This window comes from Erinaceus europaeus, chromosome 7 (assembly GCF_950295315.1).
Source record: "Erinaceus europaeus chromosome 7, mEriEur2.1, whole genome shotgun sequence".
NCBI lineage: Eukaryota > Metazoa > Chordata > Mammalia > Eulipotyphla > Erinaceidae > Erinaceus > Erinaceus europaeus.
Genome location: NC_080168.1, coordinates 12987477 through 13012084, shown reverse-complemented (window position 1 = coordinate 13012084; position 24608 = coordinate 12987477). Strand labels below are relative to the sequence as shown.

Sequence of the window (24608 nt, the reverse complement as noted above, 5' to 3'; positions counted from 1 at the left end):
ATACATGTGTATAGATAATTAAACAGTACCAGGTTATCGTTCACATGGTAGAGCATTTAGCTTACCCTGTGCAAAGACCTAGCTTTCACCCTAGGCACAGGGGGAAGCTCCATGGAAGAGGAATGGTGCTGTGGTGTCTCTTCTCTCCTCTGTCTCTATCTGAACTAAAGTGAAATAAGAGTCCACAGGGATGATAATATTCCCAGTGGAGGTCCTGGCAAGTGTGTTTGTGTGTGTGTGTGTGTGTGTGTGTGCGTGTGCGCGTGTGCATGTGCATGTGCGTGTAAGAAGCCTCAAAGCCTCAAGTGCATTAATATATCGTAGTGTATGTGTATTTGCTACACTAACGACAAAGCTAGGCAGAAACTTCACACTCTCCCATATGTGGGTGTTTCCTCTTTTTCTGGATGCCTTTTGCTAGGCGGAGGGAGGATGGGTGTTGAATGGAGGGAGCCGACTTCTAACCAGCAAGTGCCCTCACTCTGTTGTCTCTGAGTCCAGAGCAGGAAAACTCAGTCAGTGCCTCTTCAGTGCCCAGTGCTGTCCCCATTCTGCCCTTCCAGATGATGGCAGGGATTTAATATTTGAAAAATAACTCCATCTCAAGAAGCAACAATTAACTGTGACTATAGAAAGGAGGATAATTGAACCCACATTGAGAGTATTGTTATGGTTGTGGGAGCACTCCTTGCCTAAGAATTCTAATTGCATCTGTAAGACCACAGGAGAACTGTTCAAACAATCACCTCGACTCTCCCTCCCATGGGCAGACTTGGGGGCAATTCTACTAGGTCACCTTGCAAGCCCAAGGGTCACAGGGCAAGCTCAACTCGGAGCAGGAACTGTGAACGTAATGGAACGATCTCTTCACCCACAGAACAAAGGGTGTCTGCACAGCAGCGTCCTACTCAGAATGCCACACTTCTTCCCACAATAGCACAACTGCTCCAGAGGGTTTTGGAATTCTTTAAGAATGGTTGGTTTTCTAAGCCAATTCATGAGCTTCACAAGAACATCAGTTTTACTACTTCATAATTATACTTTTTTTTTTTCTTCTTCAGTTGTATTAGCCAGCTTGATCACCCACCTGATTTACCACTCTTGGCTCTGGATCGACGTGGCTCTTTCCAAAAACTCCAAATCTGCTCTCAAAAGAAGAAGATTTGCCATTGTTGAAAATCTGCCTTAGGCTCTGAAGGCAATTTCCGAAGACGAGTCCAAAAATGTGTACGTCCTCCCTGGCAGCTCCACCTCAAAACATCTGCCTGCTTCTGTCAGGTTCCCTCTCACCCCCTCCAATCCCCCCCCCTGCAGGCCTCCTCATAAAAGGGGCCTATGCTTGGCGCCCCAACTTCTTCACCTCCCTTCTTCACCTCCCTTCCACTTCACTACAGACCACAGCCCACTCAGGCTCTCTCACACCCCTGCCCTGAAGCAGCTGGCGAGCATCCAGAGGACACAAGAACAGAACTCAGTGGCTAAAGGCAGGGCCTCACCCCAGCAGGGCAGCTGGGCTCCCCTACTTGGGACTGGCTGCCAACTCTGCCTTCTCTTCTGCAGTCTCCTTTCTGGTGCTAACCCCACCAGCCTTTTGCGGAGAAGTTTCCAGCCTACATAGTGGAGCTCTTCAGAGTCAGTCCTGGTTCTCAGTCCTTGTCAGTCTGTGTGCTTAGTAGGTCTGATCACTCTCTTCCACAGCTCTGATTACTCTGAGGCTAAAAGAAACTGCAGTCTAGACTTCTTTCCCGAAGGCTAAGGTCTGTTTTACTATCTGCTTCTCTCTCTCTGTCTCTGTGTCTCTCCAGCTCTTGTTGGTAGCCAGACACTTTGGCATACACCACCCCCCACCCAAACATTTGAAGTCAGGATCTGATTTTCCAGAATTTCACTGTGAGCTGAGCTTACTGATATAGGTCAAGGCCTTTCAGGCATATCCTAGGCTGGGACTACTTCCCAGAGGATGTCAGTTACACTGTCCACTGCTTTCTCTTCTTTTTCAGAACAGTAATAAGATAAAAGCCTATGGAAATCCTCTGCATCTTTCACAGCCAATTTAAAGATTACCTGGCTTTAAAGCTTCTCTGGGAAAAGGGAACTCCTTTCTCATCAGATTTCATTTAGTGGTTTCTTTCTTTCTTTCTTCTAAAAATCTGAACCTTTTAGTTTGGGATAATAGCAGATTAACATGTAGCCTAAAGAAATTATAGAAATGCTGTCTATTTTACTCAATTCCCAATGGCCAATCTTAAAAAAATATAATGCTGTTATCAAAACCCAGATGGTGACATTGATGTCATGTGTCAGTCTTTTTGGAAAAGCTTTGTTTAGGCTGAGAAGATAGCCTAATGGCTCTGCAAAAGGCAGTAGTGCCTAAGGCTCTGAGGTCCCAGATTCAATCTCTAGCATCACTATAAGCTACAGCTGAGCAGGGCTCTCTGTCTTCTCTCTCCTTTCCTCTATCTTTTTAAAAAAATTAATTATCTTTATTTACTGGATAGAGACTGGCAGAAATTGAGATAGCGAGAGAGACAGAGAGAAACTTGCAGCCCTGCTTCACCACTCACAAAGCTTTCCCCCTGCAGGTGGGGACCAGGGTCTTGATCCTGGGTCCTTGTGCACTGTAACATGTGCACTCAACCAGGTGCACCACCACCCGGCCCCTTTTCCTTTCCTCTCTGTACTTTCATTAAAATAAGTAAGATATTTCTTTTTAAAAGCTTTTTAAAAATATAGAAAACAGAACAAATACAAATGTTTATCTAAAACTAGAAAATACCTAGAATCACCAGTTACCTTGAGAAAAAAGAACAGAACTGAAGGCACCACGCTCCTAGACCTCAAACTATATTGTAGGGCCATTATAATCAAAACTGCCTGGTACTGGAACAGAAACACTGACCAGTGGAGTAGACTTGAGAGCCCAGAAATAAGCCCTATCACCTATGATCATTTAATTTTTAACAAGGGGGGGGGAAACTATTAAATGGAGTAAGGAAAGTCTCTTCAACAAATGGTGTTGGGAAAATTGGGTTGACACATGCAGAGAATGAAACTGAACTACTACATTTCACCACACACAAAAGTAAACTTCAAATGAATCAAGGACTTGGATCTTAGACCGGAAAGTATCAAATACTTAAAGGAAAATATTGGCTGAACTTTTTTTCATCTAACTATTACAGGCATCTTCAATGACACAAGTCCCACTGAAAGAAGACAAAAACAAAAATAAACCAATGAGACTACATCAACTTGAAAAGCTTCTTTACAGCAAAATAAAGCATCACCCAAACAAAGAGACTCCTCACAGAATGGGAGATCTTTACAAGCCATACACCAAACAAATCTTTTTGGATGGGTGTATTTGACTCCTTAGAATATATCCCTAGGAGAGAAATTACTGGGTCTAAAGGAAGGTCTATTTCTAGGCTTGTGAGCATTCTCCTGACTGTTCTCCATAGAAGCTGGACCAATTGACATTCCCAGTGTAGGAGAGTTCCTTTGTCCCCACAACCTCTCCAACATCTGTTGTTGCTGTTGTTTCTGATGTATGACAATCTCATGGGGCGGGTAGTGGTATCTCATTGTTGTCTTTATTTGCATTTGACAATCAGTGATGTGGAAGCCTTGTTTCATATGTCTGTTGGCTTTTTTTTTTTTAAATATATATATCTCTTTGGTAGTGAATGTTCTATTCATATCTTCTCCTCACTTTCAAACTGGGTCATTTGCTTTTTTGTTGCTAAATTTATTCCAAATCTGATTTTTGTTTTGTCTGCCAAATAAACTTATCTACACTAGAAACACACTCTTCTGAATAGAAAAAAAAATTATATATGTAAGACCTACTTTAAAACTGTTTGATTGAATAAAAAAATTAACTGGCTAGTACTATGGCCTAATTCACCATGATTGGTTGGGAATCCACATACTTGTATCAAAGATACAGACAAGTTTAATGTGCTCCCAAGGGTCATGCTCTAGCAAACTTTCTATTTCTAGACAGCTGCCTACCACTGGGGATGCTTTGTAGGTTGTCTGGAAGACAAGTGTAGGGCAAATTTGAACCATATATTTTCTTTCTCTTCCTTAACAGTAGAAGCAGTTTAAAAAGATCAGCTTGGTGTCATGACTTTCTTCTTCTTCTTCTTCTTCTTCTTCTTCTTCTTCTTCTAATTTTTATCCACAAAACCTAATATGCCACATATACAAGTAAGACTTAAGGTTAAAAAGTTACATTTTAAAATTTAAAGTGCTCAAATATAAAGTATGCATATATGAAAATTTATTTTTATACTGATTTTTTTAACCTATAGAACTTTAGAGTAAAAATATGGATGACTGCTGTTCTTATTCCTCTAGAAAAAAAAAAAAGAAGGAGAAGAAGGAGAAGAAGAAGAAGAGGAAGGAGAAGAAGAAGAAGAAGAAGAAGAAGAAGAAGAAGAAGAAGAAGAAGAAGAAGAAGAAGAAGAAGAAGAAGAAGAAGAAGAAGAAGAAGAAGAAGGAGAAGAAGAAGAAGAAGAAGGAGACTACACTATGACCTGGCAATCCCTCTCCTGGGGATATATCCTAAGGAACCAAACACACCCATTCAAAAAGATCTGTGTATACCTATCTTCATAGCAGCGTAATTTGTAATAGCCCAAACCTAGAAGCAACCTAGGTGCCCAACAACAGATGAGTGGCTGAGAAAACTATGTTCTACATACACAGTGGCATACTACTCAGCTGTAAAGAATGATAAAGTCAACTTCTTCACTGCCATCTTGAATGGCATTTGAAGGAATCATGTTAAGTGAGATAAACTAGAAAGAGAAGGATGAAGATGGGATGATTTCACTCATGGGCAGAACTTGAGAAACAAGGACAGAGAGGGGGAACACTTGGGCTGGATTTGGTGTATTGCACCAAAGTAAAGGACTCTGGGTAGTGTGTGGGATGATGGCTTCCAGGTTCTGGAACATAATGTCAGAGGAGGGCCGAGGCTGCGGATCAGAGTGTTTTGCAGAAAACTGAGAAATTTTACACATTACCAACATAAGGATTTCCTGTAAACCATTAATCCCCCCAATAAAAATATTTTTTAAAAAGAGTTGATGAGAAATACAAAAAGCTTTGTTTAACTATTGATTAAAGATGAGAGAAAGAGAAAGAAACCAGAGCATTCTGCTAGCATCTGCAGTGCCAAGAACGGAACTCAGACCCCACACTTAAACGTCCTGTGCTCTACCACTTCTCAGGCCTCGTGATACCCCAGTCTTCTTTAGATTGCCCCTTCTTACTCCGACTCAGGGAGTTCTAGGTCACTTTCTCACATGTGCAGGTTTACATAAGCACCACCTCAATTGTGACACCGACATGCCAGCATTACCTCAGGGGTCCCTATTGTCTTTTATTTAATAACAATCACACACAACTCCCTCCTGTCCATCTCCCTCAATCCCTGACAAATACAAATTTATCTTTGATTTCTAAAACTCTCTTCTCACTTGCCAAGTAAGTAGACTCAGATGTAGCTTCTCAAATCATCTCCCCCACCCCAATATAATTTTCTGGAGTTTGGTGCAAGCTGCCACATGTCTCAGTAGTTCCCTCCTTCGCATCTCTGAGTCTCAGGCCAGGGAGGGTATGCAGCCTGTGTAACAAGTCACCTGTGGAAGCAGACCTGGGTGGTTTCCAGCTGGGAGCTGCCAGGAATAACACTGCTATGAAAATCTGTGTATGAGCTTTTGAGTGACACAAGGTTTCACCTCAAACACAAGGTTTCATCTGTAAATGTACAGATACAACTACCAAGGTGCATGGCAACTGCGTTTCATTCTTAAAGAAAATGCCAAAGTGTTTTGAGAGTGGCCGTGCCCTCTGACATGTGTCTCTGGCACCTCCACCACAGTTTGGGAAGGAGGCTGCCCTGGGACTTCTCACCACCTCTGGTCGTCTTCTCTGAGCCCTCCTGATCAGAGCGGGCTGGTGTTTCACTGGAAACTCCATTTGCACATCTTTTTTTGATCTCACTTGTCATCTGGAAGCCCTTTTCTGTGTGTGGTTTCTGCCCATTCCCTCACTGGATTGCTTTTATAGTGTTGTTTTTTTTAAGGTTCTTTACACAGTGCAGGCACTCACTCTTTGTTGGATGTGTGGTTTGCAAATATTCACTCCCAGTCTAGCTTGTCTTTTCGCTCATTTAAGTCTTTCACAGACTAAAGTTTTCTCATTTTGATGAGAGCTGACTTATCAGTCTTCCTTTAAATGACCTGTGGTGTATGTGTGTGTGTGTGCGTGTGTGTGTGTGTGTGTGTGTGTGTGTGTGTAAGCTAAGAACTCTTTATATATCTGTAGCTTCACATCACAAAGTCTTCTATACTCTTTCCTATATATCTTACTGCTTTACTTTTTTCCCCCACTAGGATTATCACTGTGCCTATAAGATGAATCCACCACTCCCAGTGGCCATTTTTTCCATTTTCACTTTATTTTAGTTTATTTATACTTTTAAATTTGATTAGAGAGAAACTGAGAGTGGAGGGGTAGATTGAGAGGAAGAGAAAAAGAGAGATACCTGTACCCCTGTTTCACTGTAGGTCCCTTCAGATGGAGATTTAGGGCTTGAACCTCTGAACATGTTCATGGTAACATGTTAGCTCAACCGGGTATACCACTGTTCAGCCTCTAGTTTTAAATTTCCTATTTAAGGTGGCAGTTCATTATGAGTTGATTTTTGCATAAGGTATGAGGTTAATTGCCGGGCTGGCTAGCTTCACCGGCCAGAGACAGACGACCAGGGACTCATGGCTGAGCTGGGAAGCAGTATCTCATTTATTAATCAGATACATCGCCTTTTATGCATCTCTTCATGGGAAGTGACAAGGGAAAGGAAATGACTAGGAGAGGGGGCGGAGCAAAAAAAGACCATGAACAGAACATAGAAAGCTTCCATCTACCCAGTGGGGATTAAACCAATACCCTGCAGGCAGGGCGGGACCCAGGTAAAACAGTGATTATGTAAATAGACCACATCTGTAAGTAATACAAGCGAACCTAATGTGATGATCAAAACAGAAGGTCTTATAAGCAGAACTTAGGAGCATACCAACAGTTAATGTCAAGGCTCATTTACTTGCCTGTGTGTGATCAGTTTCCCCACACCATTTGTTGAAAATGTTGCCCTTTCTCCACTGACTTACTCTTGTCTTTGTGCAAAATATATATGGACATATTTGTGCAGATCTAATTCTGGGTTTTCTTTTTCTGTTCTATTAATCTATGTGCTTATTTCTCACTGGTTTTTTTTTTTTTTTTTTTGCAAAACCACTGTCTCACACTCGTGTGTGATTTTACTGCTCTGGGTTGTTTTTTTACATTCAGAAAGGAAGACTAGAAAAGGGAGACAGAAAAAGGGAGACACATCACAGCAGCTTTAGTGCCAGGCAGCCTCCTATGTGGCTCTGGGGTTTGAGCATGCCTACATGCAGGGCACACACACTTTACTTGGTGAGCTATTCCTCCAGTCCTATGCTGTACTGCTTTTGTGAATGTTCTTTACCAAGTTGAGGACTTCCCCTTGGTCCCTACTTTGCTGAGAGCATTTAGTAGTTAGACTTTTTCCAAATGTCTTTTCTCTAATAATAGGATTATAGGATTGTTAAGTTTTCTATTTTATTGATAGGGTAGATAATATTGATTAAAAAAACAGTTTTAATGAGATATAATTCATATGTCAAAAATTATAGGATTGCTAAAATTTCTATAAAGTTGATAGGGTAGAATACAGGTATGAATTTTGATAATAGTTTTGCTGAGATATAATTCATATACTGTAAATTATAGTTAATTTTTCTACTCCATTGAGAGGGCAGAGTACAGATATATAATTCATATATCATAAATTCACTCTTTTATAATTCACAGTTTGTTTTGTAAGTGCAAGGAGTTGTGTTGTCTCCAATATTTAATTTTATATTTTCATCAATCAAAAAAAAAATCCCACACCCCTCACCACCATGAACTGACTCTGTTATCATACACATTGCCTTTCTGTCCAGCTTCTTTCACCCAGCAGAATGTTTTCATGGGCCATCCACCACCTGTAGCAATGCTTCATTCCTTTTTTATGGTCAACCAACAGTCCATGGATATTCAACATATTGTTCATGCACTTAACAGTTAGTAGACGTCTAGATTTATCCAGGTTTTTTTTTTTTCTTTGCCATTATGGCATATAGTACTGTGCATATTTGTGCACAAGTTTCTGTGTGGGTATGTCTTCACTCTGTTTACTCCTTTGAGGAGCTGTGACACTATTTCCCAAAGTGACTGTATCACTGTCCCTTCTCACCAGCAGTGTCTGAAGGCTTCAGTACCCCACCTGCAATCTGTAATCTTACTACAGCCAACACTTTCTCACAGTGCTCTGCCCTTCCCAGTGACCTGTGGAACTTTTTTTTCCCAAGTACTTACTGGGCATATATTTAGCAAATTCTCTGCCCATTTTTAAGTTGGATTATATTCTAACTACAAGTCCATTTGAAGGCATAACATCTTCAGATTTCCCCCTACCCTATTGGTTTAATTTTTCACTTAAAAATATTTTATTTATTTGAATGAGATAAATACAACGGGAAAGATACAGAGAGGCAAGAGCACTGCTCATCTCTCTTTTATGGCGGCCCTGGAGAACTGAACCTAAAACCTGGGAATTTTTTTCATTTTCTTGATGGTGTTTCATAATGCAGCAAAGTTGTTAATTTTGGCAAAGTCCAACCGATCACATTTTCTTGTCACTTGTACCTGGGGCATATGCATGTCCTTTTCCTATTTCAGTCACAAAGACTTGACCTCATTTGTTTTCTTTAAAGCCTTATAGTTCTAATTCTTACATTTAGCTCTGTGATTTATATACTTTTTGTGTATGGTACATAGGTTCCTGAATGGCAAAATCAGCCTTGTAATGTGTAAAAAAAAAAAAAAAACACAAGTCTTGACTTATAATTGTTTTAATGCACTGATAGACTTAATTTGCTAATATTTTGTTGAGTGCATTTACATCTGGGTTCAGGAGGGGTATTGGATCACAGCTGTCTTTTAAAAATATTTATTTATTCCCTTTTGTTGCCCTTGTTGCTTTATGTTGTAGTTATTTTTATTATTGTTGTTGTTGTTGGATAGGACACAGAAAAATGGAGAGAGGAGGGGAAGACAGAGAGGGGGAGAGAAAGACACCTACAGACCTGCTTCACCGCCTGTGAAGCAACTCCCCTGCAGGTGGGGAGCCAGGGGTTCGAACCGGGGTCCTTACGCCAAAAGTGCAAGGACCCCTATTCTTACACCAGTCCTTGCGCTTTGTGCCACCTGTACTTAACCCGCTGCGCTACTGCTCGACTCCTGACAGTTGTCTTTTTTATACAATACTTGTTTTGCTTTAGCTTTGGAAAAATAAGTAAATTATTTCCTCCACTTCTATTTTCTGGGGAAAGGCTGTAAAAGGTCTACTTTTATGTTTTTTAAAGTTCTTCAGCAAAATCACCTGTACGTGGGAATTTTTGTTTAGGGGGCTTTTAACTGACCAATTCAACTTTCTTAGATGTTATAGGACTAGTCAGATAATCTGTCCCAACTTACTTACATTCTGATTGTTTCCAATCTTTGCAATAGACTCTGAAGTCTGGTTGGCAGATGGGAGGTATTACCAAAATCAACTGTCTGCTGATAGACCATCCATATTCTGGTCTTTCTCTTGGGACATTATTTTTCTTTTCTTTTTTTAATTTTATTCATTTGTTAATGAGAAAGATAGCAGAAGAGAGAGAAAGAACCAGACGTCACTCTGTACATGTGCTGCTGGGGATTGAACTCAGGACCTCACGCTTGAGAGTACAATGCTTTATCCACTGCACCACCTCCCGGGCCACTGGGACATTATTTTTCCTGTGCCTTTTGGCTACTCCTTTAGCAGCCTGCTGCCTTTGTTTTTGCCTCCTTCCAGAATCTTCCTGTCTGCTTGCTGGCTGATGCCCACGTTCTCAGTTGTAAGAAAGAGGTTCTTAGGAGGAATGTTAACCTCTGTATTTTTCAGAAACAGAAGTTGCACCTCATTTCATTGGTGTTGTTTAAAAATTTATTCCTTAAGATGTCTTCCTAATTGAGATTACACAACAACACTTTTGAAGGCAATGGGTTGTGCTTCATCAATAATTACTTTGTATAGAAATAACAACAATGACAAAACAAACAAGCAAGCAAAAAACCAGAAATCAATCCCACTGTTTGCTTTAAAATGTTACATTGCATGAATTAATATATACTCTACAAATTCCTAAACAAACCATCTTTTTCCCCTTCTTCTACCACGTATACATCTACTAACATGTGTGATTCACTATCCACCAGGCACTGAGTTAGTGTCTAGAAACAGATCAGCCTTTCTTCCTGAGGACTTTGAAGTCATCAGAAAGACAGAGTCACACACAGGCAAATGAGAGTAGAATGTGACAAGAATCATCAAATCAGCAAGAGCAAACTCATGAAAAGGAAAGGAAAATTATTCATTCTTCCAGAGTGGAATGGCAAGTACTTCCCACAAGCTAAGAGGGGTCCTGGAAAATGAATGAAACAGAGAGCTAGGCAGAAGGGGAAACACAGACTATGATAGAGTGAAGGTTCAGGCAAAGATAAAGGGCTGAGTGCAGAATAGGCTGTAGCACCGGGGGCTAAGAATCTGTTTTCCTCTTTCCCTTTCACTTTTTCACTTGCACTGTTGTGAGTCTGAAGCGATAGCCAGCATGTCTTAATCTTACAATTTATTTGCCCATATGATCATTTACTTCCTTTTAAATAAAAAGTCCTTAGAGATTGAACAGTAGTTTACAAGGCCAGAAGATAGTTCCACACATGCCCATCACCAAAGTTCTGTGCCCTTTGCCTCCTCCCAGTGAGAACCACCATTGTTCCCACAAAGTCTTAGAGACATGTTGGCTTTTTTTCCTTTGAAAAATTTATGTGTTCCAATTCTCTAGATTCCACATAAAAGTAAAACTATCTGATAACTGACTTTCTTCTCTTTACTTACTTCACTAAGCATAACCACCTCTAGTTTCATTTCTTTTGTCCTGAGGGAAATTATATCATCTTTTGTTTTTTAATCTGTAGAGTCATATTATACAGAATATATATCTCATAACTTCTTTTTTAAAAATTATTATTATTATTTTAACTTTTATTTATTTATTTTTGCCTCCAGGGTTATTGCTGGGGCTCAGTGCCTGCACTAGGAATCCACTGCTCCTGGCGACCATCTTTTTTCCATTGTTGTTGTTGCTGTTATTATTGCTATTATTGTTGGATAGGACAGAGAGAAATTGTGAGAGAAGGGAAAGACAGGGGGGGAAAGAGAGATACCTGCAGACGTGCTCACCATTGCGAAGAGACCCCCCCTACAGGTGGGGACTGGGGGCTCAGACCAAGATCCTTCAGCCAGTCCTTGCGATTCGCAAGGATCCTTGCACAGGTCCCCACACTTAGCACTATGTGCGCTTAACCTGGTGCACTACCACCCAGCCCCCTTATCTCCTAACTTCTTTCTCCCATCATTTGTCAATGAACATTTAAGTTGCTTCCACATTTTGGCTATTGTGAATATTGCAGCTATGAACGTGGGAGTGCATATGTCCCTTTAAGTTAGTGTTTTCTTGTCCTTTGGATAGATGCCTAGGAGTGAGATAGTTGATTTAAGGACTCTTCATACTGAACATGTCTCTCATGGTGATATCTGTGAAATCCTTTCACTTGCTGTTATCTTCAGTGAGAGGTAGGTTTCTTTCCCAAAACTTCTTATTGGAAATTATCTTGTTTTATTTCTATTCCAGGTACAGTGAAGAGACCTGAAAAGGACACCACTGAGTTTCTCAGAAGCCACTGCTCTGAGTAAACATCACTGACAGTAGCATAACTATCCAAATCAATCTTATCTTCAAACCTGGGAACTAGTCAGAACCAGAAGAATTCACCAATGTAGTGGGAATGAATCAAAAAAAAAAAAAAAAAAGGCTGGATTTCAATAAAACAAGGAGCTTTCAGGGCTGTACTTGCTCATTCCCATGTTCCTCTACCCAGCTCCACAGCAGCCATGAGCACCAAGTCCCTCTCTCTCTCTCTCTCTCTCTCTCTCTCAATACAAGTTAATAGGAGTGTACATAAACACCATTACCACCACCAAAAGACTGTGTCCCACCCCATCTCCCCCCCACCAGTGAAACCAAACATCCACCCTCACCCTCAACCCAGAGAACAGTGTTTCAACTACGGTGAAAATGAGTGGCCTGTTTGTCACTGGAGGGGACACAATCCCATCCAGTTAGAAGATCTCCAGACAGTGTGCCCAGGAATTGTCACCATCTGACATGTCTGGCAGTTGCCTTAAAGCCTCCACTCACATTAACTTAACCTGATTTAGACCACACTCAATGCAAATGGTTTGATAAACCCACAGGTGTTTGTCAACAACAATCAGCAGCAATTATTTAACATTGCGAATGGCTGAGGTGCTGATAATAAGCAAGAAGCTGACCAAAAAGTTAAAATAAGAAGCCCACACACAAGCTGAAAAGACCTGACACATTCCTAAGGATCTGGATACACACACACACACACACACACACACACACACACACACACACACACACACAACTATACACAAATCCAAGAAATCCTGATAAAGTCCTAAGAATTCACCTCTGGCTGACCTTGAAGTTATGTATAGGCAGGAAATGGAGACTAAGGCAGAGCTGTAAAGCAGAGGGCTGCACACTGAATGGGTTCCAACACATGCACAAAGTTACTTGCTAAAGGCCAGGAGACCACTGTTACCAAGTGCTTAATAAAGTCTCTATCCGTCATATCTCTAATAGTTGATCACCAAGCTAGCCAAGCAGAAAAGACAGTGTCTTCATACGATAAAGAATACAGTTATCACAAGAAAACTACAGACATCAACTGTTAGAAATACAGATGCAAAATCCCTCATTAGAACACCTGGGAGCCAAATCCAGCAAAAATAACAATCACTGCACACTATAATAAGGGCAGTTTAACTCAGATTGATGCAATATATGTCAATAAAATGTACCCAGTTTATAGATAGCAATAAATTACAGAGATACAGAAAAGCCTTTTGACAAAACCTACAGCTGTTCATGAGAAAAACACTCAAAAACTAGATGTGAAATATAATCTCAGCTCTGATAACAGACTGTTTTGCTTCTTCTGTTCCATTATGACTGCCTTTTCTTGCTTTTTCTTTCTTTTTTTTTTTTGATGGCTCAAAATTATTTTTTAAATTTTTATTTATAAAAAGGAAACACTGACAAAAACCATAGGATAAGAGGGGTACAACTCTACACAATTCCCACCACCAGAACTCAGTATCCCATCCTCTCCCCTGATAGCTTTCCTGTTTTTTATCCCTCTGGGAGTATGGACCCAGTGTCATTAGGGGTGCAGAAGGTGGAAGGTCTGGCTTCTGGAATTGCTTCCCCACTGAATATGGGCATTGACAGGTCGATCCATACTCCCAGCCTGTCTCTCTATTTCCCTAGTGGGGCAGGGCTCTGGGCACCTACTGCTCTGGCTAGACTTCTAGCACTAGTTGAGAAGTGGAGACAGTGAATTCTCTTATTCTTGATCTTACAGGGGAAGCTTAAGATCATTTGGTCTTTTAATGTTGATTATAATGTATGAGGTTTTTGTTTGTTTCTTTGTTTTTGTGGAGATCAACAGGTGAAGGCAATTACTTCTGTTTTAGTTTCTGAGCAATTCATCACACTTAGAAACCCTTTACTGTGAAGAGCAACATCAAAAAAATATCTGCAAATCACACCCTTAATAACTGGAACCTAGACTGCATAAGCTACTCAGAATCCAATAATATAGTGGCAATTTATATTATAAAGTGTACAAAGGATCTTTCTGTTTTAAAATGTGCCTCTTTGATTACTTAATTTTAAGGGACAAAATATTTGAATACAGATTGCCAGGTGGTGGCGCATCTGGATAAGCACACATTACTGTTACTATGCACATGGACCCAGGTCCACCTGTCTCTTTCCTTCTCTACCTCTTCCTCCCCTCTCAATTTCTCTCCATCCTATCAAATAAAGAAAAAAAAAAAAGGTCAACGAACACACATAAATATGTTCAATATCATCAACCATTAGGAAAATGCAAATCAAAACCAGAATTAACAAATGAAGAAATAAAGTGTGGTTTCTCCTTGCAATAGAATACCACTTAGGCTGAAGTCCTGATACTCGCCATGACATGGATGAGCCTTATACTAGGTAACTCACACCTAAGGCCAGTGAGTTTATGAATCCATTTATATGAAATGGCCAGAATAGGGAAATGCCTAGCTACACAAAGGAGATCCATCGATCTTAGCAGAGTTGGGGGGGGGTATGAGATTTTCTCGGGTGACAAAAATGCCCTGAAATTAGTGGTGACAGGTGCATAATGTTGAGAATATGTAATCATCTACTTGACTGTGCACTTAAACAAGATGAAGCTTAAGGCATCTGAGGATTTATATATAAGGAAATAGGAAGTGGAGAGACATTCAGCTATTCCTATACCCCAAGTAATTTACTCCAAATCCTAGCCCACCCATTAAAAAAATGCTCCATATTATTTACAGTATAATATCAAACATATTTAATAGAAAAAAATTTAATTGGTTATCCTTTCTGTGTATCCCTATTTTCACAATACTATGAAATCATCTTGGGTGTAAATCCAAATAACGTCTCCTCTGCCAACAGGCACCTGCCACCTGTTGCACTGGTGTTTGACTGGCTGTCTAAACCTAAGAGTAGCACTATTTCTCAACCTGAATTATGGGGTGACAAACTACTCAAGTGCCCACAATGAAGACTGCCCTGCCGCAGGCCTTTTAGGACAAGTGATCATTGTGACTTGCAGTTTTTTTGAACAAGGAGCTGGGCTTCCCAAGAGGTGGAGAGTGATGGCTGCCAGTAATTTCAAATGACAATGACAGCCTCCCCAGGGCAACTGAATCATGCCTCCCTCCAGGTAAGGAAAGAAGGAGATCTTTTGGCAATGGGAGAGCTGAGATCCAAAGCACCATCACTGGCATTTCCTCCTCATATTTCTTGCATTGCCTACAGGGGAGCATAGTCAATATTTACCTGTCAGATAAGTGGAGCAAAGAGTCATCAGAGAGACACATCCCCGACTCTTCCAGAGCCCAAATGCAAAAGTGAGATGGCTCTGAATAACTCAGGAAAGACCAGCCTAGCAGAGTCACACATCTTTACAGCTCATATCTGTTGAGATTTATTTTGTTTCACAATTTCAAAGTATATTTCAAGGAGCACTAATTCTATGAGGTATCCATGAGAAAGGGTTCTATGAAATATATTACCTCACTGTTTTCAAGAAATACTCGGTGGACTAGGACACAGACAGACAGAGTTTGCAGGTTCAAAACCTGTACTTCCCAGAAGATGGTCATTCGCTACGGTTAAAAAAAAAAAAAAAGAAATACTCGGGGCCCATTTTTGTCCCTGGCACTTATAAAAATCTCAGGAAAGATGGGATCTATTTTGGAGATTTTTTTTTTTTTTGGGAAGTCTTATCCTGGTAAAATCATCTATTTTTACAAAAGATGGAACTGCTCTCTCCTCTCCCACTCCTCAAAATTAACTGATCTTCTCGGTCTACCAGCCAGTCCCTGGGACGGACAGGGCTAACTTCTGGTGCTCCATCTTCATGTCCCATGAGCCCCTTACCAGAGGGAGCTTTTCTCAACGACAATGTAATCATACTGGACTTCCTGGTCAACAGCCAGCTCATTAGTCACTTGATGTTAGTTATGTTTGAGAGCTTGCCCACAAAAAGGGTGACCTGAAAGAGGTTAGCATTGGATGTCTCTCCTTTCAGGTTGCTATTTCAAGGTTGGGTTTACCTGAAGTGAGAGGAAATTTCTGTCTCTTTGGAACAGTTCCATCATGAAGAGATTTCCATATTTCTTACCACAACACCCTTTCTGTGCTCAGTATTTTTAGCTCATTGTTTTCTATTTTGGCAGCTGAGAAACTGCAGTTTGTAATTTTACCTCCAGCTTCATATTTCTTTTTAAAAGTGAATACAATGTCCTGTTTATAATAATAAAAATCACTAGTTGGCAGAACGACATTAAATGGAAAAAAGAGAGAGAGAAAGCAATTGGAAAATTTAGAGCAAGCAATTTTAAGTGCCAAGTTTCACATTTGTAATGGTCCGGTGGAGGTCACTGGGCTTCCTTTTTTATTGAGGGAATAGTAAAGAAATAGATATCTACAAGTTCTCCTGTGAAAAAGAGACAGAAGTCTAGAAACCGCCTCCCCTTCAATGGAACTGGGCCTTCCCTTCAAGAATCATGTGCTCCAAACCACCTCAGTGTCACTCACTATAGGAAAAATAGAAAAATCAGTTTAGTGTGGTATTTTTCCCCTCCAATGTTTAGGTTTTCATTTTCCACTTTAATTGAGCTTTTAAGCTTTGGTTTCCTATTTGAGTTTAGCAACAAAGGAAACAAAACAACATGAATGAAATTAGGAATAATTGGAGCCAGTCTCAGAAACAACCTTGGGGTTTCTTGAGCTGCTGGTGCAACCCCCTTTAAGCAGTTTCCTTGGATGGGTTTTCTCCCTGATACCCAGAGGATTCCAGGGTTGGGGCTGATTTTTTTTTTTTCAAATGCCCTATTACAGAGAGTTGCTGTGGGCCTGGGGCATGTAAAGAGGGATTCTCTAGAGACTGAGCTGAAGGCCAGAAGAAAGGCAGCTCCCTATCAGAAGGGCCAGATTGCCCCTACGAGTTCACACCAACCTTGCTTCTTAAAAATTGCTAACCAACCATTTTTCCTTTCAAAATAAACACTATTTCTCTCAACTTCGGTTCACAAAATATTACCCCAATTCCACTGTACTACAAAACTGGAATTTTACTGACATAATTGGATTATGAGGTTTAAAGATTGATGGAACTTTCCTGTTCCAAATATAATTGTTCAAATACCAAAGCTAAATGGGTATGGAGAAGCCCTTAGGTAGTGAGAGCCAGAGGGACACAGCAGGGTCGCCCGACCCATGGGGTCCAGATGCTGTCACATCCATAGGAGCTGTGAGCCCTGTGGTAGAAGGATCTGGAATCCTAGGGGTCATGTCACCTTTTCTGCAGACATCACTACAATGAAGTCTACTTTAGCCATGGGTTCCTCTGCATCTGTCCACATCTCAGACCTCAGCTCAAGCAAACCAATGACCTTGGCAGTCTATGCGTATGCTATTAGACCTCTGATGTGATTTATTTGAGCATAGTTACATCCTGAGAAACAGGGACTGGACCTTACTTGTCTTTATTTCTGGTGGCTAAATAGTAACTGATATGGATCATGCATATATTGCTTATGCATGTGTGTGCTAGTATGTATATGCACACACATATAACATGCACATATATTTAAACAACATATGCAAATAAGCCTATGTAGAAGAAATGATAAGAAAAGAGGAAAAGACAGGTCTTATCCTGTCTTTACAGAATGTGTGGTCATTTACATTCCTAGCATTTGTTTACAGAATGTGTGGTCATTTACATTTACAGAATGTGTGGTCATTTACATTCCTAGCATTTGTTCCTAGCATTTGTGTGGTCATTTACATTCCTAGCATTTGTTTTTCAACATGTGTAGAGGTTCATTCCTAGTTCTTTTGACCTCTCTAGCAACATTAATATTGATAAGACCTCCTTGAGGACACTAGACATCTGAGCAGAAGACATCACACTACCACTAATACTTATATTGAGTACCATGACAATCCCATAGTTCATGCTGCATGTGACCGAGAGAGAGAGGGCTCTGTAACAGACCACATTCCTTCCTGCTGGCTAGCGAGTTCCCACCACCATGAATGGTGTTCCAGAAACAGCTGTTGATTGAAAAGCTGGATAAATCAAACACACTACCAGTCAGAAAAGAAGGCTATCAGATGCAAATGTGTGGGCATATAATGGATTGTCTGTTTATTTTATGTAAATGACCGAAATTCGCAACAACTACATAAATACACGACCAAACACTAATACCTAGTGGAGAAGTGTGGTACAGGTGGGAAGTGGGGTGCACAGGTGAAGAGAGGTGGAGTTTGAGAACACAGAGACAATGAGACTGGCACGTCTGTTCTACTTCCGGTCAGTTGTACTCAGTGAGAATTACACATGCCCCATTACATGCAGGTATGGAACTTACCTGTTTTGTGCTCAAATAATCTTTACAGAATAGACAAGAAGTTAGATCCTGGGTCCATACTCCCAGAGGGATAAAGAATAGGGAAGCTATCAAGGGAGGGGATTGGATATGGAGTTCTGAGGGTGGGAACTGTGCGGAATGTACCCCTCTTATCCTATAGTCTTGTCAATATTTCTAGTTTATAAATAAAAATTAAAAAAGGAAGAAATTAGACTGCAAAGATCAAGAGGTTGAAGATTCCACTAAGTTAATAATGCCAGTGCCGTTAACAGCAGGAGGAGAAGCAGTCATTATTCCCACCTGAACAAGAAAGCGCCTATGTTGAGCAGTCACGCCATGGTTTCACAACAGTGGCTGCAGTCACATGCCACCTAGCAGATGTCCAGAGAAAATAAACACAATCTATCCCTTCAAGAAAAAGGTGGCAGGGAGTCAGGCGGTAGCACAGTGGGTTAAGCGCACGTAGTGTAAAGCGCAAGGACCGGCATAAGGATCCCGGTTCCAGCCCCCAGCTCCCCACCTGCAGGGGAGTCACTTCACAAGCGGTGAAACAGTTCTGCAGGTGTCTATCTTTCTCTCCCCCTCTGGCTTCCTCTCCTCTCTCCATTTCTCTCTGTCCTATCTAACAATGATGCCATCAACAACAATAAAAAAGAAAAAAAGAAGAAAGAAAAAGGTGGCAGTCTAACCAAGAGGGGGAGAAAGTTATTATTTCATGAAAACAAGATAAACTCAAACCTTAAAGAATGGGTATTTTAGGATGCTTCTTCCATTGTTACACAATTAAGATGTCTAGAATGATTTCAGTGTGTAAATCACAAAACCATTCATAGCATGTAAACTTTCTAACACATATCTAGCTACTTTTTAAAAGATGCCAACTAAAGAATAACATAGGCTCATAAACTTATTTTAAACAAACAAAAAAAGGAGCACATTTCAACAAGTCTACAAGAACTGACAACATCGTGAATGATGGAAAGTTATTAACTATATTTCAAAATGAATCTAAATATACTCCACAAACTGAACTGAAAAATAAAGTTTCTGATTTAGAAAGCTCAGTTCATTTCTTCCCAAAATCTGAGGCATCTTCTCAGTTAAAACAGCCATAACCAAAACCAAGTATCAAAATGCAGAGGTTATAACCTTTGAGTTTCTATAATACAAACACAATTTTAAAATAAGCAATTAATAATGTTTTAACTGTTTTCGTCAAAAGTAAAATCAGTAATATGAACAGAGCTTGCTAGCCCTTTTTAAGCAAAACAAAAACATTTACAAATCTATTTTATGTTCATTTCTCCCACTTTTATGGATATGTGTAATATATAGAATCAATTAGTAAGGTAGTGAACACTTGTCATTTTAAGATGAAGACACATAAATGCACATTCAGCAGTCTCTACTCTACAGGGCTCCTGTTGCTGTTGTATTCCAGCACTCAGAGCCTTGTGAAGCTTGTGCTCTACTAAACTAACTATATCTCAGTCCAGAGACAACTACAATATGCATCAGAAAGCAGCTGAAAGGTCTTAAACCCAAGAATAAAAAATAATTTAGAAAGTACATATTTGGATTTGAGAAACATAAGCCCAGAGATGGTAGACTGGGGGAAAGTGTTTGGAGGTTAATGTGGGTTTAAGGGGAAAATAATTCCTGTTACTACAGTATTAGCAGAGCACATGCCATAGCTGTCTCTCCCTGGATCCTGTCATGGAATCATGTGTTCACAGGGGCCTTCTGCAGAGCCAGGTGCCCCACACTGTGGGCCAACTCAGGAGGCAGCAGGGACCAATGAGAAAGGCAGATGGAGGCAGGTGAGGGAGCCAAGAGCAGCTGGGGCTTTGGGATGGGGAGGGGCCTTATGATTTCTTTGCTGGCTTGGCACCTCTCCTTTCTGAAACTCCCACTCATAAATTTTAATGGTTCTTTTAAAAATTAGTTTGATGAAGTCACCTTCTTCACCTCATCTTTGATGGAGCCTAAGGAAACATGTTAAGTGAGATATGTTAAAAAGAGGAGGATGGGGGGTCGGATGGTAGCACAGTGCAGGTTAAGTGCACATGGCACAAAGCCCAAGGACCAGTGTAAGGATCCCAGTTCAAGCCCTGGCTCCCCACCTGCAGGGGAGTCGCTTCACAGGCGGTGAAGCAGGTCTGCAGGTGTCTGTCTTTCTCTCCCCTTCTCTGTCTTCCCCTCCTCTCTCCATTTCTCTCTGTCCTATCTAACAATGACAACATCAACAACAATAATAATAGCAACAATAATAACAAGGGCAACAAAAGGGACAATAAATAAATAATCAATCAATAAATAAAAATTAAAAGAAAAGAGAAGGATGAATATAGGATGATCTCATTCGAAGATGACATTAAGATGCACGAACCGGGAGTCTGGTGGTAGCGCAGCAGGTTAAGCGCAAGTGGCGCAAAGCCCAAGGACCAGCGTAAGGATCCCGGTTCAAGCCCCTGGCTCCCCATCTGCAGGGGAGTTGCTTCACAGGCGGTGAAGCAGGTCTGCAGGTGCCTATCTTTCTCTCCCCCTCTCTGTCTTCCCCTCCTCTCTCCATTTCTCTCTGTCCTATCCAATGACTACGACATCAATAACAACAACAATAATAACTACAACAATAAAACAACAAGGGCAACAAAAGGGAAAATAAATAAAACATTTAAAAAAACTAAAAAAAAAAAAAAAAAAGGATGCATGAACAGAAAGGGACAACACAGAGTAAAACTTGGATTGGGTTTGGTGGTGTAGGGGACCAAAGTATCAGGTGGGGCCGGGTAGGGGCAGGTGTGAGGTCACAGTGTGTGATGGTAGAAAAGGACCTAAGGTGGGGGTGAGAGAGTTCTGCTGACACCTATCGTGTTGAGATGAGAGACTGTACTCATGTACTGTCGACAACTGTACTGTAATCCATTAACTCCCCAATAAAATGATAATGTCAAAGGTTTGACTGACACAGCAATTTATGGGCGTGAAAACAGAAGATGGCTTCCTGCCCTAACTTCTCCATGGAGCTCAGACATGGTAATGGCTGTCTACAGCTTGATCTGCTTGCCCCCAGCCACGTGCTCTGACATGTGTATGTGCACACGCGCATTTACACAGGTCATCTTACTTTATAAACAAAATGGGCTCAGATTCCTATTGCTCAGAAACTTCTGTCACTTCACACAGTGGCCATCTTAGGTTACCTGGCCCACTACTGCAGCTTTCACTGAGGGTGCTATCATATTGAAAAGCATTACTTATGTTATTTATTTATTTACTTTTAAATATGTTTTATTATATACAACAGACAGAAATTGAAAGGGGAAGGAGATAGGAAAATATAGAGATATCTGCAGCACTACTTCAATACTTGTGAAGCTTCCCTCCTGCCAGTAGGGGCTGAGGGCTTGAACCCAGATCCTTGTACATGGTAATGTATGTGCTCAACCAGGTGTGCCACCACCTGGCCCTTGGGTTATCTACCGATTCCTTTACTGGTGGGCATGGATGATGACATGTTGACAATAAAAAGCTGTTCCTACACATATATTTTTATGCCCTTCTTTCTGTAGAACCAATGTTGGGAAGCAGAATGAAAGGTAAAGCCATTTAAGCTGCTGATTGGCACTGAGGAACAGCTGTACTGATTTACACTTCAAGTAATAATCTCTGGCCATTCACCCTGATGTCTTTTGTTATTAAATTTTTACAGGTCCCTAAGTTTAGGAAGAGATCTTAAAAAGCAAAGCCCTTGGAGACTGGATGGTAGCGCAGCGGGTTAAGCGCACAAGGCGCAAAGCACAAGGACCAGTGTAAGGATCCTGGTTCGAGCCCCTGGCTCCCCACCTGAAGAGGGGTCACTTCACAAGTGGTGAAGTGGGGTGTCTATCTCTCTCTCCCCCTCTCTGTCTTCCCCTTCTCTCTAGATTTCTGTCTGTCCTATCCAACAATGACAGGAATAACAACAACCATAAAAACAATAACAATAAACAACAAGGGCAACAAAAGGAGAAAAATAGCCCCTAGGAGCAGTGGATTCATAGTGCAGGCACTGAACCCTAGCAATAACCCTGGAGGGAAAAAAAAGTAAAGCCCTCAACTTAGGAGAAAGTCACAGTTTAGAAGATGGTAAGGCCCATTAGCTCATGCCTTTGCTAAAATAAATCAAAATAGGAGTCCTATAATGGGTGGTAGCTGCCCCCCCCAAAGGTAGGATGGTACTTTGGTTTTGGTTTCTTTCTTTGCCTGCCTGCCTTCTTCCTTCCTTCCTTCCTTCCTTCCTTCCTTCCTTCCTTCCTTCCTTCCTTCCTCTCAAGACAACACAGATTTACATTTAACAGCTTAGGTCAGAAGTCTTGCCAGGTTGATTCACGGTATTGGTGGGGCCATGTTCCTTTCTGGAGGCTTCATGGGACAGCCTGTATCTTCATCTCTTCTAGTTTCTAGACACTGCCCACATGCCCTGGCGCGTGGCCCCCTTCTCCATTCTCAAATTAGCTTTGCTTTGAACGACATGTGGTCCGTCAGAGCTACTAACAAGCAGGAAAGGTGGCTGTCATCTCCTCTTCCTTGCCTAATCCCTTGGCAAGGAAAAAATAAAACCAGTAAATCCCTAAAAAATTCACTAGTAGAGAGAGCAGAGGAGGACTCTCAGACAAGGGAGAATAAAGGACACCAAGAGCTGAAGGTATCATAAGTTCAGCTGCATGAAGTGGGTGAGCGTGGTGGAAAGACTGTGACATGGGATGACCTTAGCAAAAAACCTTCTACTGCCTCCGTAGGCTGCATGAAAAGTTTCTTGGTTCTAAATATCTCCATGTGGCATCCAAAATGAGTGCCAGTACTGAAACCAAATTCTGAAGAGAAATATCAGAAAAGAACTAACATCCCACAATGAAGAAACATCTTCAAAGAAGATGTTGTTATAAAAATACCACAAAAGTACTTTCCAGCAAATTCCAGACCTAAAAGTAAAGCTTTAAAATGAAGCTCCAAGCACAGAGGTCTTGAGTCCTTTGTTTTGTGCCTGGAGAGGCCCATTTAAAGGCAGGCCCTTAGACCAGGTAACATTGTCTTTATTCAACTAGACCCAGGGCATGGTGCTGAGCACAGAAGGTGGTCTCTGAGCCCTTTGAACTTTAAAATGATCTAGAATAGGGGTCAGCAGAGTTGGTCTATAAAAAGCCAGAGGGTAAATATCGTGGGTTTTTGCAGGTCACATGGTCTCTGTAGTAACCACTCAACTGGGCCATCATAGTGGGAAAAACCATTCACAGACAACACGTAACCAAGTAAGAGTGGCTATTTTCCAGAGCAACTTTCTGAAGGGTGAAACTAGAATCTCACATAAGTTTTATGAAAGATAACTTTCATTTTGACTGTCTTCAACTATTCCACTATGTAAAAACCACCCATGGGCTGTGCATACACAAGAGGAGGGCTGGGATGAGTGAGTGAGCCATGAGTTGAACAGAACGTGGATGTGCTGCTGGAAAGATGGACACATCACAGCCCAGTTCCCAGGAAAATGACCTTAGGAGACAGAAAGGGTGGGAAGGTTATTGTTCTTGATGAATTTCAGGTATTTACCTTAAATCTCTTCTCTTGGTGATCTCCTCTGGGGGGATTGTCCAGGGCCGGGCTTGAGGGAGACAGTCTAGAACTTCTGGAGGGAAATCAGAGAAGTCCACACCATACTCGGTGAGAATGCCTTCAGTCTCTGGCTCAATTTCTCCAGCCTGTCCCAGACTCTTTGCCAACTGCCTGTGGATAGGACAGAGAGCAACTGAGTTAATGAATAAATAGAAGGAGGCACTGCTCGCTCTCTCCCTAAAAGTCAAGGTATTAGCAAAGTCTTCAAAGAGTCCCCAAGAGCTCATGCCCTTTCCTGGCAGGAAAACCACCACTGAGCCAGACAGAGACAGTAATAGCCTTGTCCTGCTAAAGCCCATGAGGGCAATGCCGTTTCTTCCAAAAATTCTGACCTGGAGAGTTGGGGAAGATGGCTTTTCTTAAGACTCTTGATCATGTTAAGGGCTTTCAAACATTCTGGATGCATATATCTTTAGAGATATCCTGATCAGCTCAGTCTCTTGTGAAATCATTAGTTCCTTCACCTTAAGTCAGGCTTACTAGATGAGATCTGGTATTTCACAATTCCACTGAGTTTTATCTCAGTATTTTCAAGTATTTTATCTGAACACAAAAATACCACATGTATTTATAAATATCCATTGCAGAAGTGTTAAAAATATATACAGAAATGGGTCAAGAACACAAGTTAAATCATCTGTGACCCAATTTCCAG

The 24608-nt window shown here is 41.1% G+C and overlaps 1 protein-coding gene across 7 annotated transcripts in view; it reads right to left on the bottom strand.

Moving 5' to 3' along the window:
• DIS3L2 (DIS3 like 3'-5' exoribonuclease 2) overlaps nt 1–24608 on the bottom strand; it is a 259999-nt gene that overhangs the window by 82516 nt on the left and 152875 nt on the right. For 6 of the 7 annotated variants that reach the window (XM_060193785.1, XM_060193786.1, XM_060193788.1 and 3 more), the window contains one exon: nt 23891–24064. In XM_060193785.1, coding sequence (XP_060049768.1) covers nt 23891–24064 — 174 coding nt within the window. Of the gene's footprint in view, nt 1–9886; nt 11877–23890; nt 24065–24608 lie in introns of those variants that run through there. The other variant, XM_060193791.1, reaches the window with a different exon arrangement.